This window comes from Tremella mesenterica (genome assembly GCF_000271645.1).
Source record: "Tremella mesenterica DSM 1558 unplaced genomic scaffold TREMEscaffold_1, whole genome shotgun sequence".
Lineage (NCBI taxonomy): Eukaryota > Fungi > Basidiomycota > Tremellomycetes > Tremellales > Tremellaceae > Tremella > Tremella mesenterica.
Window position 1 is genome coordinate 2,146,459 of NW_006711225.1, and position 18,538 is coordinate 2,164,996.

The 18,538-nt window shown below is 46.4% G+C and overlaps 3 protein-coding genes across 3 annotated transcripts; 1 reads left to right on the top strand and 2 right to left on the bottom strand.

Annotated features, from left to right (window-relative positions):
* Positions 1–479: 479 nt before the first annotated feature.
* On the bottom strand, positions 480–3,007 carry TREMEDRAFT_41773 (uncharacterized protein; the record flags this gene model as incomplete). Its single annotated transcript, XM_007000886.1, has 8 exons — positions 480–1,105; positions 1,150–1,368; positions 1,471–1,598; positions 1,642–2,223; positions 2,269–2,608; positions 2,655–2,737; positions 2,831–2,941; positions 2,989–3,007. The coding sequence occupies 8 exons, from the start codon at positions 3,005–3,007 to the stop codon at positions 653–655; spliced, it is 1,935 nt and encodes a 644-aa protein (XP_007000948.1). The 3' UTR covers positions 480–652.
* Positions 3,008–6,080: 3,073 nt separating this feature from the next.
* On the top strand, positions 6,081–8,012 carry TREMEDRAFT_25688 (uncharacterized protein; the record flags this gene model as incomplete). Its single annotated transcript, XM_007000597.1, has 5 exons — positions 6,081–6,423; positions 6,571–6,718; positions 6,760–6,851; positions 6,898–7,456; positions 7,646–8,012. Coding segments are annotated over 5 exons (1,509 nt in total), but the record flags the coding sequence as incomplete, so codon positions are not given.
* A 678-nt stretch (positions 8,013–8,690) lies between these two features.
* Positions 8,691–18,512, bottom strand: TREMEDRAFT_72775 (uncharacterized protein; the record flags this gene model as incomplete). Its single annotated transcript, XM_007002078.1, has 20 exons — positions 17,547–18,512; positions 17,120–17,495; positions 15,102–17,078; positions 14,484–15,049; positions 14,217–14,398; positions 13,865–13,980; positions 13,787–13,817; positions 13,466–13,619; positions 12,920–12,957; positions 12,784–12,865; positions 12,698–12,738; positions 12,637–12,649; positions 12,388–12,591; positions 12,113–12,341; positions 12,025–12,070; positions 11,828–11,978; positions 11,350–11,426; positions 10,564–10,728; positions 8,994–10,362; positions 8,691–8,733 (listed from the first exon to the last, which is right to left on the bottom strand). Exons 1-20 carry the CDS (start codon positions 18,407–18,409, stop codon positions 8,691–8,693), a joined length of 6,723 nt encoding a protein of 2,240 aa, XP_007002140.1. The 5' UTR covers positions 18,410–18,512.
* Positions 18,513–18,538: the final 26 nt, after the last annotated feature.

Here is an 18,538-nt window from a genome sequence, read left to right on the forward strand (position 1 = left end):
GGGATGTCACTAAGACATGATTTGAGGGAATGAGGGATGGTACTCACTGGTCCTGCTCCGATCAAGAGGACGGGAAATTCAGGTTCATCGCTAGATACTTCGCTAACTAATCAGTACAACTTCTCTTTCATCACCAAACGCCTTCTCATCTTCACTTGATGTGATTGCATGGTGAAAAAGTATGAGGGTCATGTAAGAAGGAAGCTGAATGAAGAACTCACGCCCAATCTTTAGGTCCTACAGCACTGATATCGCGTAAACCCATTGTGACGAATCTTTACCTATTCATCAGCACCCATGACCTCTCTCAACCGACACATGTCCTATGGCCACCGATCTCTTCCAAAAATCGCGAAAACAAAGAATGACGATGAGCAACACTGTTACTCTCGCCTCCGCCTTTGAACGACCAAAGAAATCAGCTCACGTCTTACAGATATAATAAAGTCGGTGAGTAGTAAGAAGGAAAAGAAGAGAATCATCCATCTATCCATACATGATGATATATATACCAAGCGCTCATACAGCACTTTATTGCAAGAGAAAAATAACGGAGATGTCGCCGAGACGGACCGTTATCGGAGAAAATACGGAGATTCATCTGATCAACTGCCGCATTCGTGGGCCCCAAGCTTTACACTCCTCTCACTCTTCACTCTCCCCGCTTACGCTTGCCAACTTTACCGACGGGAGCATTCGTTGTGGTTTTGAGAATACTGGAAGAGTTCGTGTGTTTCACCTCTTTTGATTGAACGGGTGGACCGAATGACACGCGTTTGATTTTCTTCGATTTGCCGTCGGCTGGAGAGGATACGGCTTTTCGTTTACCTTTGCGAGGTGGAGAGGGGATGGGATCTTCGTCATCTTCTTCGTCCGATGGGAGGTCGGAACCGGAGGAAGGTTCGGGTCCATCTTCTAAATCCAACTCTTCTCCATCGGCAAGATCTAGGAGAGCTTCTTCATCCTCAACCTCGTTTTCAGCCTCATCTTCGTCATCATCACTATCCTCCTCATCTTCGTCATCGTCCTCTTCGTCATCCTCATCACCGTCTCCCTCCTCGTCACTGGCGACTGACAAAGCAGTGTAATCATCATCCAGTATCACCTGCTGATTAGTTTACGACTCTCCGGTAAGGAAAACCCACATACCTCCCTTTCATCTACAGGACTCGCCTTCAGCCGGATCATAGCTTTGGTCTTTCTCATCTCTCGCTTGGGGGTACATAGAGATAAAACATGGGTCATGTCCGCTTGCCCATCTACCTCCATCGCCTCTCCCGAGGGAGGGGTGCAATACTGATGTAGATTACTGAGCGCCCAATCTCGGATCAAGATACGAGCAGCGCCATCCAAGCTTGCTTCTCCGAACTGAGGAGTCAGCCGCTCTTCAATTCTCATAAGCAAACGAGGACGAAGTCAGGCGCGATGAGGGAATGTGTTGAGAAGAGAAGAAGCGCTTGGTAGACATACTTTATTGACTCTCCCGTTAGCCCGGGCAAGGCAAGTGAGAAAAGCGTTGACATCCCCCTCCGAAAAGAACGGGAGATTGTAATGTACCATCAAATCCTGGACATTTGCACGCTTGAAGATCCAGTTCACTGAGGATAAGTCAAATGCAATAGCAAAGAAAGCAGATCTCACCAAGCGGGAACACGTCTTTGACTCTGTCGACTCGCCCAAGGTTACGACGTAAAAGATCTCCTGCCACAGTGTCTTCCAAAGCGTCCAATTTGGCCAGCTGTTCATCTCCTGCCTCATCTTCCCCTTCTCGTTCCTCACCAGCTTCGTCCTCGGATTCAATAGCAAATTCCCATCCGGGCGTGTCGATGATTCTCACCTTTCTGTCCCCCATCTCTAATTCTATTTCCGCGGGTGCCTTCGTAGTAGGTGCAGGTCGTTTGGCAGAGGAGACAGTTGGTTCCAGAGGAGCCGTTTCTAGTGATTTTTTCCCACCCAGTAGAGAATTGATTATCGAAGTTTTGCCGGTCATAGGCAATCCCATGAGTGCAACTACAAAGTCTTCGGAAGGCGGAGATTTCTCTGCTGCCCATGTTTTGAGTGCAGATACCAGTTCAGCACGACCAATAACGGTTGTTGGGGAGAGCGTCGGAAGGGGAGTTTTGGAAGAAGACGCAACGGGTAATGGTAAAGGAGATTTATATAAGAACGTAGGGATGTCGAGTTGCTTCAGCCATGCTTCTAGTGTTTCTCGAGGGACAAGATCTAAAGTATGAGTATTATTCTCGTATGTAAACATCGAAGTCTCACCAATTTTGTTGACGACGAGGACAGTCTTTCCTCCTGCGTCCTTGATCAACCCTTCAATATATCTACTCCTCCCTCCGAGTATATCTCTCGCATCTACCACCTCCAATATCACATCAGCTCTGTCAATGACGTCTTGTAGAGTGGCTAGCTGAGTGTCGATCAAATCAGGAGCATCATCTTCTGGAATGGGTTGGGCGGTGGAGATTTTGACGGTTCCAGTGAGAGGGGCGGTGATGGCTTTGGCAGAGGTAAGAGATTGGATGCCGGGGACATCTTCGTCTTCCTCGACCTCGCGTGCAGATTTGAAAGCCGCTTTCTTGGCTAGTTTTTCTTCTTCCAACTGCGTTTTAGCTCGCGTTACACTTGGCGTGCAAAGTCAAACTGACCTGCCGTTTCTCGCTAGCAAGCTCTGCAAGCACTTGGTCCTTGAAAGCAAAAGAATTGGGTACGCCGAGCTCCTTCTTCTTCTCTGTACGAGTCAGCGAATATCACACGATATGATAGTGTCACGCTTGTCAAGTGACGAGCCCAAGGGAGGGAATGAGTGGAATGAAAGACTGACTAGACTTCCAAGTTGGATCTTTTTTGGTATCCCTCTTCGACTTCTTCCTTGACTCGGCTGCTTTTTTAGTGATCTTTGCCCTATGTCGGGTGGTCCCTCTATTGGAAGTCTCTATCTGCATCAGCCTTGATACTCTTCTCTCGCCGATCTCCACTCACTCTTTCTTATCCTAGGCATAGTGTAGAGTAGATTTTGACTTTGAATGACGAAAATCAAAATTGTTTGAGGGGGAACTGCGTCACGTGACTCCACCCCTGGGCATGTAATTTGGGGGGATGGAATAAGGTTTCACTGTTTACACCCGACTGACTTTTCTTTCAACCATCACCGGCACACTACTCAAGAGTATCTTCACTCGCATAACCCTTCATCAACCCCCTCCCAGACATCATGGCGGCGGTAGCTTCTGCGCCAGGATGGCAGACAGATGAGTTGGGAGAAGAGTGGGTCGAAACGTCTCATAACTCACCTTCGACCGTCCCCATAGAGCTACCACCTCCTAGGCAATACGACCCAACTTCTCTCAAGGCCAAACGGGGATCGTTGCGCGTGTTGGGTCATGCTCCTTCTCGAGGTCAACCTTCACGACCATCCGACTCAGAGAAAGGAAAGCTGGGTAGGACGACCAGCAACATATCTGTTGTCTCAGCCAACGGTTTGCTATCCCCTCCTGAATCAAGAACATCGTCTGGCTCTGGTGGAGAGGAGGAAAAGGGCAAAGTAGAGGCCGTGGGAACATTCATGGTCAGAGATGACGTGGAAGATGATAGAGGACAACATCTGGCAAGGAAACCTTTAGCTGCCAAAGGTGGAAGGGACATTTTTGGACCTTCACCTCTTGAAAGAATGTTCGAACCACCTTCACCACCACAGCCGGCCGTGACCCCTGCACCACCCCCACCGGCAACGAACAATGAGCCAAGAAGAGCTTCTCATCAATACGCCCCGGTGAACCCATCTCGACTGAGTAAATCTATCACACCGTCCAATGTATCTCTTTCTATAGCCGATTCCACACAAGTTTCCCCCGAACTCACACAATCTGGATTCCCTGAACCCGCTCATGGACATGCCACATCAACCCCTATACCCAATCATGAACAAAGTATCGGACGTCTAGGCGAGATAACCTTAAAATCAGGAGAAGTGGAAACGGATTTATCACCATTTGCTCGATCCGAATCAAAAGGTTATCCCTTCACCTTCAACGCCCCCGTCCGAGCGACGTCAGGTGTGACGGCTGGGACTGGTACAGCGAGCGGAAGCGCAACGGTCAGAGGTCACTCCATTCGTAGTCAAGGTCCGTTTGAACCATTTCCAGAGACACTTGATGGAGAACCTTCTCATTCCACCATACATGAAAAACAACCAGGACGTGGCTTCCCTTCACATCTTACCCGTTCAAGTGTCCCTCAACACCCTCGTCTGCAACTCTTCAAATCACAATATGACACATACACTCGTGAACACCTCTCCGCCATAGTCGATTCCATTGCCATTGAACCTTCACCATCTCCTCCCAGTCTCCCCAACGTTCGTAATCTGCGAGAATGGTCACCTGCTGCCACCAATTCAGCCTCCCCAAGTACAGGATCCGCTAGTGGATCCGGAAGCGCGTCGAGTTTCTCCGAGTTACGGTCTTCAAAACGACTTCGATTGTCACCCAGAAGTCCTAGGGGTCGATCTGTTAATCTCAAAGATTGGGGAGCTCAAGGAAAAGCTATGATGGATCGTATAAAGGGCTTGGCGGCTGAGGTAAGTACAGCGAGTACCAGTGCTTCTCGCAGTAGAACGGAAAACGATCTGTCCTCTCAAACACATGGTGAGTTCATGAGTCGAATTCTTCACGCTTGGTCTGATGAGACAGTACCGGAACAAATTGATATACCGCCATCTCCTCCCTTGGTCAGTAAACAGGAGACAAAAGCCAATCACCGATCAAATCCTTCCACCGCTTCATCGGGATATCTTCGGGCCGCGGAAGAGATCATGACTCGAATCAAAAATCGTGTCGTCTCTGACTCGACTGGTGTTGACTCTTCTCCCGCCAATGCCCGACGGATCCTCTCAGACACGACGGAACAAGCGATCAATTCTAGTGAGGCGGAAAGACAATTTCTGGCCGCTGATCCTGGTAAAGGTAAAGGTAAACTCGGACCCAGTCCTCGTAGGATGTTACGTCGACTCAGTGCTTCCGAAGAGATCAAAAGATCAGCCGAGGAAGACAGTGAGGATGACGTTCAACCTATCAGACCAGAATCTCCTAGATCTCGATTGCAAGATGAGCGTCGACCGACTTCCGCTACTTCCGACCCCCCTCACAACGCAGGCATGGTTAGAGACGATCTCAACCGGTTCATGTCGTCTTCGACAGTCGCTACAGGAACAACCATCTCGACGTCTTTCGTCAAGCATCGTGGACCACGAATCCAGTCTGGCATGCGTATGATTCGACCTGACGAGGTGGAAGGTGTGTTGGCGGATCGTGTGGGGAAAATGATCTACGACAAAGTTTCCATGCGATGGGTAAGAGAACATAACCTTCCACAAGTGGACGAAGCGGGTGAGAGTAGGGCGGGTGGAAGTGAAGAGAGTGTCGATGTTTTCGCTCAGATCGATAGTTGGAGAGATCAGACACCACCTCAACCACAATTACTATCTCAGCCAGTATCCCCTACCACCGTATCAGAAGTGGATCACACACAAATGGATCCATCTCCTGAGAAAACAGTAACTCGTCCCATATTACCACATGCTGATTCAGCTCCGGCGGCTTTGGAGACTCCCGCTCATGGATCAATACCTAAACCTATCAGATCAGCTCTTCGAAATCCCAACTCTCTCACTCCAGGTCCTAAGAAAAAGGCCGGGTGGCATGAAGATTTGACACCTGCACATAAATTAGATCTCGTCAGTACGTTGAAAAGAAGCGTCAGTTTTTCAGATGGAAAGACGACGGGAAAGTGGGTTGAATATGATCATCTGGAGGGAAGGGCGCTTTTCAGCGATACAGAAATCGAGGGAAAGAGTTTGCTGCCTAGTACCCGGACAAAAAGGATACAAGGGATGTTGCAGGATATGCAGGAATTGAGTGAGTTTTTCATGTCTCTCTCCATTACGTTTGACTGACAAGGAAGGTATCGAAGAGGATACAAGTCCTTCTAAACCTGCCAAAGACCCTTTACCCATTGTCGATCCTTCAACCTCTCTCTCAACCCTTCCAGGACGTTCGTTCCGTCAACGAGCAGGGGCCAACGCCACTTTCCTCACCGAGTGTTCATTTGGAGTTACGAGAGATCGTCTCGTACAGCTCATCACGGATGTCGAACCTTTCGAACCTTATTGGGAAGATTTGCTCAGTATCGACTTATCTGACAAGGGAGTTGACAGTGTGGCTAGGTTGAAGGAATTCTTGCCGAATCTACGACATGTGAGATTAGACAGGAACGCTTTGACCTATCTCAGTGGAGTTCCCGGAAGTGTGAAAGAGTTGAGCGTCGCGGGCAATAGATTAACGGGTCTGACCAGTGTGGATCATCTGCGAGGATTGAGAATTTTAGATTTATCGAAGAATAAGTTGGAAATGGTAAACCGTGCGTGTCCAATTCCAATCACTCCTTGTGATCATCCGTGGCTATCACCTGACGCTCCTTCAACTTGGCCGTTACCTTTGTCGGACCTGGACTTTGTGATTATAGCAAGAGTGCGATATTTGGAGCAAGGTCGTCACTGACTCATAGAACTGGCTTGTCTGCATGAATTGAAAGAATTACGATTGAATGACAACGTTATCACCGATATAACCAGTATCATGAACCTGGAACACCTAACCTCCCTCAGCGTATCAGGAAACAAAATTTCTTCCGTTGACTTCTCTAAAGCTAAATGGTGCGTCCGTCCTTTTTTCCCCCAACCAAGCTTATGTATAGGGGTAATCTCGAGAACTTTGATCTCTGTAACAACTGTATAAATACCATCAAACATCTTGACAAACTCGAAAAACTTCTTCATCTGAATCTTGGTAAGTCCTCAATCATGTGATCACCAATATCTTGACTGACAATTAGATGGAAACCAACTTAAATCTCTCACAACAATCGAAACACTCCCCCAATTAAACATTCTCAAAATAAGTGATAATCAACTCTCTTCATTGAATATATCTTCGTTCCCCTCTCTTCACACTCTTCATGTAGATAACAACCGTCTATCCTCTTTACATAGGTCTACATCAATAACATCCACTATCGAATCCCTTTCCATAAGGAATCAAAGATCCTCTAAACCTTTACATCTTTCTTTACAAGATCTTCATTCTGTCAAAAGACTTTATATTTCTGGTAATCCATTAGAGTCAGATTTCTTCCCTCTTACTCCGTTGGATAACCTGGTATATGTCGAAATGGCAGCTTGTAAAATATCAACATGGCCGAATAAGTTTGCGAGGAGATTACCAAATGTCGAAATATTGAATTTGAATTATAATTATTTCGAAGATTTATCAGGATTGGAAGGGATGAGAAAGTTGAGGAAAGTCATGGCTGTAGGATGTAGATTAGGTGGGAGTGTTAAAGGGTTTGCTAGAGGTTTAGGTGGTTTGAAAAAGTTGGAAGAAGTTGATTTGAGGTTAGTCGTTTCCCTCTCTCTTCCCTCTTCCCTCTTCCCTCTTCCCTCTTCCTTCTTCCCCAGCCCTTCTTCCCCAGCCCTTCTTCCCCTACTCTATCTCCGTCCCCAAATGCCTCCTTCTCCCTTCCCAATCTTCCTTCGTCGGACCCAACTCAGTGGGATATTCAGGATGGACATTGATAAAAACAGGATGAACCCATCAACATTAAGTTTCTACCTTCCACTTCTCCTCACCCCTTCCAACCCTCCTACAACCGAAATGATTTCAGTTCAAAACAGGCCAAACGCCACTGCCATATTAACCGGTCAACCAGCAAATAAATCCTTTGCAATTTCCACCTCGGGCAAAGATCAATTACAAAAAAGTGAAGATTGGGCAGTGATGGATCGAGAATTCAGACGTAATTTACCCGATGGATGGTATGGTCGTCGATTACTCTATAGAGGTCTGGTGATGGCCGCTTGTCCTTCTTTGAGGATGTTGGATGGGGTTAAAGTGGAAGAAGGGGAAAAGAGGAAAGCTAAAGAATTGATAGCAAGAGCTGCTGCTGTGTGATTCGAAAAATGTCGCTCAACTTCATACCTCCGATTTGGTTTGGGTCGTGTTTCTGTCAAGGAATGGATTTTGGGGTTAGACCTGGGGTAGGAGAAAAAGATTTGATTGACATTCCTGTGACTGAGATGTTGAGAACAATCAGGAGGATGATAATATTATGGCAAGTCAGAGCGACGGAAAATGGGGGCCAAATAAAACTAGGAGTATACAATAGGTGTATAGGGTGTAAAATGTATCGAGGGGGTAGCACAGAAGAGGATCTGAAGAGTACTCGTATGATAGGAAATTGGAGAAGAAGAATGGGGATCCGGGAGGAAATGGACAACTTGGAGGGAGTTATGCAGGGAGGAATTCTTATCTTGCAACCAGGTCAGGTCATTTTTTGTTATGCTACTATTTGGAATCTCTGTACCATGTGAATACATTTATGCAACAATTGCCATTCTCATCTATAATCATTTCAACTTGATATTCCTATCTACATATTCCATAGTTTATCCGTCACTCTAAACAATTACATTGGATCATCAAAGCTACACATATTCCTTCCACGCCGAGACAGATTGGCGATACATGACGGTAGAGTACTCTTACACCTGGGATACAAATGGGGAACATGATTCTTTCCTAAAAGACTTCCTCGTCGGGTGAGAAAATTATCGAAGAGAGGTGGTTGACTCAATCGAGGAAAACATCGGCGTTACCTCTTTGTACACAGAATCTGTCAATCAGCTTTGACCCCTTTCTCTCCAAACACAACACATCGCATGACTGTCACGAATGACAAACACCCTGAGACTCTTTTCTGACCCCTGAACAAGTGGAAAGACAATGAGTCATACATGTGTTTGGCGAGTGAATGTGAGTGTCGACTGAGTATAGTGCGTTGAGGGGGAAAGAAGGAAAACGAGTGTCAATCATGTTAACGTGAGAAATGAGATAAACCCAAAACAAAGAGAAGAAACCAAAAAAAAAACCCACCTTCTATAATCAGGTTTAGGTTGATGACTATATTTTGGTAAACCATATTGACTCGTTCTTCCTCCGACCGTTCCATCCATGAAAGTTAAAGAACTTCCTGCTATACTACTTCCATCATCATAAGCATCTTGTGGACCATAACCCGTTACACTTGGTGCTGCATAAGCTCCAGGAAGAGGTCTATCATATTGTTGCATTGAAAATGCTCTTCTACGCATTTCCATATCGGGTGACATCATTATACCTAATCCTCCTCCTCCCATTTGCATATTTCCTTGAGGAAAAGGTGAAGGTGCTCTTGGTTGCATTGATAATGGTGGAGGTACTTGAGAATGTGAAAAATGGCTATGTCTGTGAGTCTGACTTTGATTTTGACTTTGAGTTTGATGAGAAGAAGAAGGAGCAGGATGAACAGAAGTTGTTTCTTCATTTCGATGATGATGGTGATGATGATGATGAACATGTACCGTACTTGAATCATCTTGATTAACACTTAATCTTTCTGATGGTGGAGGTGAATAATCTTGTGAACGACTTCTTTGTCTACCACTAACTCTTGGTGTTTCATTATTAGGTTCAGGACTTCCATTCTTTGATGGTTTACGTCTACGAAGATCATCAACTTCTGGTCCAGCTTTATTTACACTACTTGATCTTCTTGGTTTTTGACCTGATCCTTGAAGAGAAGATTGAAGTTGATTATCTTTCTCTGTCGTGGGTGATAATTTAGGATAATGAGAACATGTTTCTGATCTCGGTGAAGTTGGAGGTCTAGCAGCAAGAGGAGAAGGTGCTCCAGGAGAATGAGCATGTGAAGGTCCTAGTACTGGAGAACGTTGGTTTTGATTCATAGATGCCGAACGACGATGAACAGGTTCTCTTGGACTGGATGGTTCAGAACTGTTGGAACTTGCACTTCGAGGAAGTTTAGGACGTGCGTAATAAGACGCATCTGAACCTGCATCACTACGATCATCATGATGTTGATGTTGATGCTGATGCTGATGATGGTGATGATGTTGTGGTTTTGCAGTCGAAGTCGATACGTCATCCAGGACTTGAGTTGGGCCAGATGGACCGATTTGAGGATGTACGTGGGTGTGAAGTAACATGGGCGCGGCCCGACGAGGAGCGGGTAGGGAGGAAAAGGGTGTCATACCACTTTCAGAGGAAAGTATCGTAGATAATGGTGCGGGTGGAAGACGAGGAGAATGTCCTGCGTAAACGGAAGCTCCACCATAGATGGAGGGAGGTCGCATACCACTGTTCCATCCTGGACCGAGAGCGCCAGGAGCTTGGAAAGTAGCCGGTCGGAGGGTGGGGGCTGTGTAACCTGCATCGGGCAAGGCGGGGATTGCATGCATGGGGCCTGGGTAGTCAGCAATGTTCATTTCGAAGTATGTAATGGAGATAATTCAAGTGCTAATGTCGAATATGCACGACGATTATAACTCTTATGGCGAGGTCTTTTCTATGAATCATGGGCGAAAAGATGAGCGGACTGAGAATCAGGATGAAGTAGGAAACGAAAATGACAATGACAAAGTGAAAGACTAGAGAGACGACAAACCGGCAACACCACCAGGTGTAGGTGGGATTATAGCACTAGCAGCCACCGCCGCAGGTCCATAAGATGCTCCACTCGCTCCTGACGGTAGAGGCATACCATCAATATCTGGTCTTGTATATTTCGGCGAGAATGGTAATTGTTGATCGGCGAAAGCGATGGGAGAAACTGTACCCATTTCAGCGACCGATATCAGCAATCACGGTAAGGGACTCTCACCTTCGATAGGCATCCTTTTCGGCTTCTAGCGTAATACGATTATCTGATGGTCAGAGAATGTCAACTCTGAATAGCTGGAATCCAAGTTGAACAAATCAATAATGCCAAATACGGTCATAAACTTGAAAGACGGGGTTGGGTGGCAAGATGTGACAATACGGTGGGAGGACGGGGGGATTTAGGCAATGGGGGGGTAATGAGGACAGAGGATGAGACAAGGGGTATAGCTTCTCACCTTGAGAGAATCAAACGATCAAACGAAATGATTGCAAAACGTGGGAGAACCATTGTGTCAATTTTGAAATGTTCATGTCTCAGTCGTCTCGCCAGACCAGAGGGGAAAGACGGAGGAGGGAGACGCCCAGTCCTAGACGTGAAGGTCAAATCGGACGAGTGTGTGAACGATACAAAGGAGGTTGACATCCTTTGTAACCCGTACGGGGTTTTAGAACGAGGCGTCGAAGGACGGGGAGGGGTTCATGAAAATGGATCATCGTCCGCGGGGTATCGTAGAGGGAAAGAAAGCGGCACTGGATTTCGTCAGCCCTTGGCGTTTTCTCATGGACCCACCTTCCGGTGTACACATGGGGATGGAGTAATCAGGCGCCATGACACGGAGGGGTGATGGATCAATCTCGAACGAACAACTCACAATCATCTAGATCTCGCTTCGAGATGTCGTGGAGCAGAATCTTCTTTGCATAGCCGTGTTGCTGTACGGTGAGGTCATTGTGAGAAGGACAAGATCCGGCCGATTGGTACTCTTCGTGAAATCGAACATGTAAGCGAAGCGATGAGACATTCCAAGGACTTGACCGGTCCGGAGAGTGGGGTTGGAGGAACGATGAGAAAGAAAGTGGAGGAGGGGATGTGTAAGGGGTAACGTATACCAAGGTAGATGTTCGTTAAGTCTTCATTTCAAATCAATAACACAGCTTTCACTGCCCTTGGCAGTTCAACCATCAGTCATTCCCACGTCAGTAATCAACTTAGACATGCATACCATCTGTTGCGATGTCACTGTAAGGCTGCCTTTGCCTCGGCTAACGTGTCCGCGGGTTCCCAGTGATTGGGGCTTGGAAGGAAGCTACGTGCTCTCAGAGCTTGTTCAGTGAAAGAGTAAGGGAGGTATCGTAATCCCAGGATGATGGCGAGGATCAGAGCTGTGATTTGAAGCAATAACCAGAACACAGCCACCTCTGAATGATGAGCACAAAATCACAACGAGAATATGTCAAAACTCACTCTTCTCCAATGGACGCATCCTACGTAGAAGCTCCTCCTGCGAGACCTACGACTTTAGTCATGTTTTGACGTCGGCTATTTCACGCACCTGTTTTTCCTTCTTGTGGAGTTTTCGTAATTCCAAAATCCTCACAAACTCGGTGATATCTGATCCAGCGTCGGCTCCAGATCGCAGACCATCTAGGACGATGTCCCATATCGCGTACAAAGCTGACATCTCGCCCATGAAGAGGATCACGAATCGCAACGCGATTGAATCGGAGAGATACCAGGAGACAAAGAGTATGATGAGAAATAATCCAGAAACACCCATCATACTTAACGGTGAGCTCTTTGACACGATATGGGGAGGAGATAACTAACATGTCTAAAGACATCATGGCTGCTTTCCCACGTCGATCATCATCGGGACTTCGATCCGCTCGCCATTGTTTCTCCTTCGCCTTTGCGATTTCGTGCGAACGGAAGATCCGAGCGAATTTCCAGGCCACCCAGTCGTGCGTGACGATGCAGATAAACAAAGTGACAAGGAGGAGGGCACCGAGTGCGAGTGAGGCATACTTCGAGCTAGCTCATCAGCTTGTCAACCTGTTCTATGGCATTGATGCTTACTACAAAGCGTCGACTATTATGATCAGTAATGTAGATCCATTCTGACAAAAATGTCACTCACAACCGCAGAATACCAGTCCGCATCCTACGAAACAGCTGATTCTGTAATCGAGTTAGGTCGGAACTTAGCGAGTAGGGGTAACCCACGTATAACCAGCCATGACAGATGTCATAAACCTCCAGTCAGGCTTGAATCCGTTGGTGAATCCGGTATCACCTCCCTCCCACACTTTGAATCAGCTTCGATGATCTTCTGTAAATTCGAAGGGGGTTGGCAACGTACCATCGACATGGATATACCTCACACCTTGGTCCGGGAATCTGACAGAATCAGCTCGAGTTTTCCAGTGCGTTGATATGACTGACCCAACGATGCATCCTACAACGGCGTGTCCCATCGGCAACGTCAACGCAATTCATCTATTAAAGTGAAGGCGGGACGTACCTCATGGATCAGCACTGTGAGAATCTTGAACGGCCACAAGATGGGCGGGGATGCCCATTTGCTTTCTGGCCACCAATCTCGATCTACCAGGCGTCTCAATCCAAACAGTCCGTTCCTGTTCTGATCAGCGAGCAGAAAACTAAGCGTGGGTCGATGAAAGTTCACAAACGTGGGGGAAGGAGAGAACAAGCTCAGGGAGCGATTGAGACAGTTGGGGAGAGAGAGAAGGATGAATAAAAGCGTCAGTAGTGAGAAACGGGGACCTGGGAAGTGAGAACAGAGATGACAAGCCTGGGCTGAGAGAGAGAGAGAGAGATGACAATCTTAGGTAGGGACGGAGAACAAACACAAACCAATGAGATAGGAATAGACACTCACCAGAACGCAAAGATAGCAACGAAATACGCCACAATGAAATAAATGGTAGCCCTTTGCGCATCACTCAACTGAGACCAATAGATACTCGTACTCGTTTGACCAACGAGCCAGGGAGGAAGTTCCCGACTTCCCAATTGACCACTCATCTCATATAACGAATCTGACGATCACCCAATACCTAAGATCGTAGGATATGCAGGTCGTCCATGACCGTGATTGGTCGAATACATTGTTCATCAAAGGATGTTTTCTTTCCCCCCAAAGTGAAAGGATATGGTGTTTCGAATTCTTGACCATGTCCAATACTCAGTATCGTCCATATTTAACTTGGTTCTGAAGGGAACAGAGCGTTGACGACCTGATCGAATAAGTATGGTTTGATGAATGAAGGGAAGAAGAACGTACTTCATCTATGATGCACAAGAAAAGATGTTGATTCAATCTTCGATCTTGTAACACCCCAAAACCACGTCTGGCGGCTCTACGAGCATTATTACGTCCTATCATATTTGCTGCTACATCTTATGTCGTCAGCTTCCACCGGTACGAGTATCGTTGCAGACACATGATCCACATTGATCATTCGTTTTGAGCACATGAGTTTGACATGAGTACGAGATAGGTTCGGGTAGTGGGGGTTGAGGGAGTGAGGGAGTGAGGGAGTGAGGGAGTGAGGGAGTGAGGGAGTGAGGGAGTGAGGGAGTGAGGGAGTGAGGGAGTGAGGGAGTGAGGGAGTGAGGGAGTGAGGAAGACATACCAGGAATGAGTAAACCTAATTTTCGACTTGCTCTCAATCTAGTAGAATCTTTTTCCAACTCCGTCCTCGGTTCCGTCGCCGATCTTTTATTTCCTTCAGGCCACATGATTTCTTGAAAATTATACAAAATACGTTCAAGAGAATCATGGGAGAAAGCATTTATAATCGTATCTCTTACTTTTCTTTTTCTATCAGCCTTCTTCAAAATCATCAAATCATAAACCTTTCATAGAAGAAATGAATATGATAATTAAGATTGTAACTGACCTTTCTATAGTACCACCTAAAAATTGTTGTAATATAACTATTATAGCTTGTCGACGTAACCAATTATTTTCTTTCAAATCGAAAACTTCAATGAAAAGATCACAGATAGGTGATGTAAAAGAAGTCAATGCGTTTTCACCTCCCATAGGTTGAACCACTGGTAGACTCCCTTTGGAATGAGGATCAGGAACGAGGTTATTTGAAGTGGATGATGATGTTGGACCTTTCAACCATGTAGGTATACCATTTTGAAATGCTTGAGGTAAAAGTGAAGTACCTAAAGAAGTTAAATCATCTCCTCCAAACCCTGTCATAGCTCCTATACCACCTGCTACGTCACTCAATTGTCTGTTAAGACCAGTATACATGAAATCTAGCATGTTAGGTCCTAGAGAATCATCGAAAGAAGTTGCCATGGTTTTGTATAACGCTTTAACGATATTTTGACGAGCTATGCTAAACCTAGGAGGGGAAGTATCATTAGAGGAAAGTGATTCAATAGATGAACGTGAAAGGAAAGAACGTAGGATATGACTATCGCAAATGATGCTGGAAGTGATGAGAGACTATAAAATTAATACATAGTATAAATAGTGAGCGAAGAGTCTAGAAACTCACTTGTAAATACTTTTCCAAACCTATACGACGATTATCGATGAAACTCGTCGACATATTGGCTACTAGTTTCTTTCCTGGTAATTCGCCCACTTTGGTTTTAAACTCTTCTAATATTCTTGGATCACCCGACGTAGCGGCCCATTCTCTGATAGCTCGATCAAGTTCGAAAAACTCATTGTAACGTCTCGCTACCACCCAGTTGAGAAGGACTTTAGCGTCTTCTCCGATTTGACTGACCTCGATGGTATACCTCACAACTTGCTTGCCATGTTCACCTTCCTCGGCGGTGATGACGGATGAGGGGATAACGACTCTAGTTCGTCCAGGAACTAGGCGATTCTCCTCTTCCTGTTGCTCAAATTGTGCCTTTTGGAATAACGCAGTCCGCTGTTCTCTTTTGATAGAGGATTGTGACCGATGTAGGATCTTGAGTTCGGCCGCATTACCTGTCAAATCGGCTTTACGAATAAGGTCCTCCAGTAAACTTTCTTGTCTGGCGAGATAATCGATTTTATCTTGCAACCGGGCGATCTCTAGAGGAAGTTGGAGATCACCGGCAACGGCTGGTTGAACAGCGTCTACACCATCCTCTGTATCCTCTTCTACATCGAAAACGTCATCCTTCAACTCGTCTTCTTCGAATAGTCGCCGCTCTTGGGGTAAAGAGACTTTGGATGACGTTCGACGGTGAAAAGGAGGTCTATCTACGGATGCATCTTGAATCGACGATGGTCTTCTTTCCTGACTCAATATACCGCTGCTCTGGTCTACTACTGGGGACTTCAAGTCTTCAAAGCTGCGTGATCCTAACTTCGCAGCTGGCCCATCCTCATCATTGCGTCGGGGAAGCACCAGTGACGAAGATAGCGCGTCGGCGGGTTCAACCTCTGGCTCTATCGGGGGGAGAATTGACGCGGTCACACTTGATGATAAATCATCGCTACGAATGATCTCATCCAGTGCCGCCTGGATCGCTTTCATACGTTGCAACTGCGCGAAATCGTCTTCCTCATCTTCCTGGGCGACTGGTCCCGAAATATCGTCGTCATCGTCAAATAGCTTCTTCTCTAAGTGATGAGTCGCAACCTCACGATCCGGAGACATGAGTACATCCAAATGACTGGATCGTCGGGTCATAGGTACTGGAGAGACCAAACCGCTAGTCATCCTTCCCTTCTCGTCCGCACTGACGGCTCGGTGCTTCGGCTCAGTCTTGAGTGGTGGGTCAAAAGTGGGCGGAGTGACAGAAACTGATGCTGACGGGCTTGGAACAGCAGGTGTGAAACTACCATTGACAAGTTTAGGGGCTGAGCGAAGTTTAGAGCTAGGTATCGAATTCTGAGAGACAGGGGAGAGAGGGGTTGTGAAACGTCTAAGTGGATGAGCGGGCGGTGAGAGACTGGACGTTGGTTCCTCCGACGATGCTCGTGTGTCTCTAGAAGGAATGGGGACGAGAGAAGAGGGTAATCGAAGATCCGACAATGCTTTGAGGTACAGCTCTGTCTTGGTGAATTCTGGCCAATCATCATCTTCCATCTGCTCGAACACTGCTTGCTGTGCAGCGAACGTTGCTTGTTTCACGCGTTGGACTTCGTTCGTTTCAGGAACATGGTCTGATGAAGTTTGACAGAAGTTCTGAAGTACTGAGCTGTGTCGTACGAGTATTCCAAGGTTGTTGTCGGGGACATTCAAGTACGTTTCCACCAAGAAAGATACGTCATCTTTATTCGCGGCAAACCCTTTGAGATCCCCTTCATCCCACGGACTGGAAACAAGAGGGTCAACGGTGGGATCAATGAGGTCAAGAGGGTTCTTGAAACCTTCGACTGTCAACCAAAATTGAACAAGCCGTGAACGACCTCGTCGGTCCATATATTCCAACCAGTAGGCTAAGGATGATGGATCGGATAAGACCGTCCGCAAGTTGATCAAAGTGGGGTCTGCGGTTGAAACATGTGGAATGTTGGTGTCAGAAGTCTTCAAGTCATTACACATCTTGTCGAAGAGATGATACTCACCTTCCGCTGTTGACCTGTCAAAACTTGAATCCTCGCGTCAACAGATATTCTCGCACGCTCCAGTCTTTGGACAAATTTGATCAAACGTTTGACTTGCTTATCATCTCTAACTCCTTCCGATCTCTCAGAATCCATTTGCATTGATTTCGCATGTCTTGATTCACGTTCGATGTCTGCTCGTAATCTACGCGCCTCGCCTAAAGATTTGACTTTAGCTATTGAACGGATGAAGACGTCAAATTGCTGAGATGTGGAGTTTACCGAGATGGATGAAGTACTGAGAGGGCCTGTGTAACCTCTGTTTGTATTGGGGGACGACGTGTTAGATGGATAAGGTATCGTAGACAGAGCAGAAAGAAATCTGTTCACTTGTTTCCTAAAAACGTAAGATCTCATACTGTCATTTCAAAAATGAGAGGAGACCTACTGTTCATGAAGATATTGACCACCTTTTTCATCAATCTGTCTGTTCCAGAAATCCGGTTCGCTCAACATATCCAACACAGGCATGAGGATAGAACATAAGACGATCTCCCTTGCCATGGTCTTGACCACTTCTGTCTTTTCCTCTGCAGGTAAGACACATTCCAACACACGAATCACCACACCTCGAAGATATTCTTCCACATTCACAGTTGTCGTCTCCCCAGTCAGTTCAGGTTGTAGAGCTAATGCTCTATGAGCGCCTTTTGGTAAAGGGAGTGGTAAAGAGCGTGAAGATAGATGTTCGACGGAACGATAATGATGCATATGGTCCGTGATAATAGGTATGATTTTCGACACCAGGATGGCTGACCAGTCAACATCATTGGACCTTGTCGCTAGATCGATAATGATTGAACGGACGAGGGTTTGTACCGCTTGGGGAAAGATTGGAGAAGGAGAGATCCGAGTGTACCATGGGAGGATGAACGTTTTGGTTATAAGATTGAGTATACGGTCTAATCGGTTGTCTAGAGATTTACGAGAGCCATATGAGCCTTTGAGAGATGAAGGGGAGGAAGGTTTGTTCGAAGTAGTATCTCGAGCTAGGATTGAGGACCATGCGGTAGAAGTGGTGAAAACTAATGACTTGATGGGTCGTCGTCCATTCAAAAAGAGACCCGTTTTGGTGTTGAGCTGGCGTCGGATGAGAAGATAAAGTATGGTGGAGATGAACACGCAGAGGAAGAGTGAGAAGAAAGCGGGGGATAAGAGAAGGGTTTGAAGGAAGGACAGTTGAGGAAAGACGAAGGCAAGGACGAGAGCGGAGAGGGATACGAGTATGGTGAGGGGATGTAAAGATAGCATTCTTCTCACAGGCGTAGCAGATGGGCTATGGTGATAGTATGGGCCTTTTCTGCTACGCCTGGAATGGTCTATGAGGGTGATAACATCAAAGAATGAATTAAGGTGGTCAAAGAATAAAAGGAAGAGAGA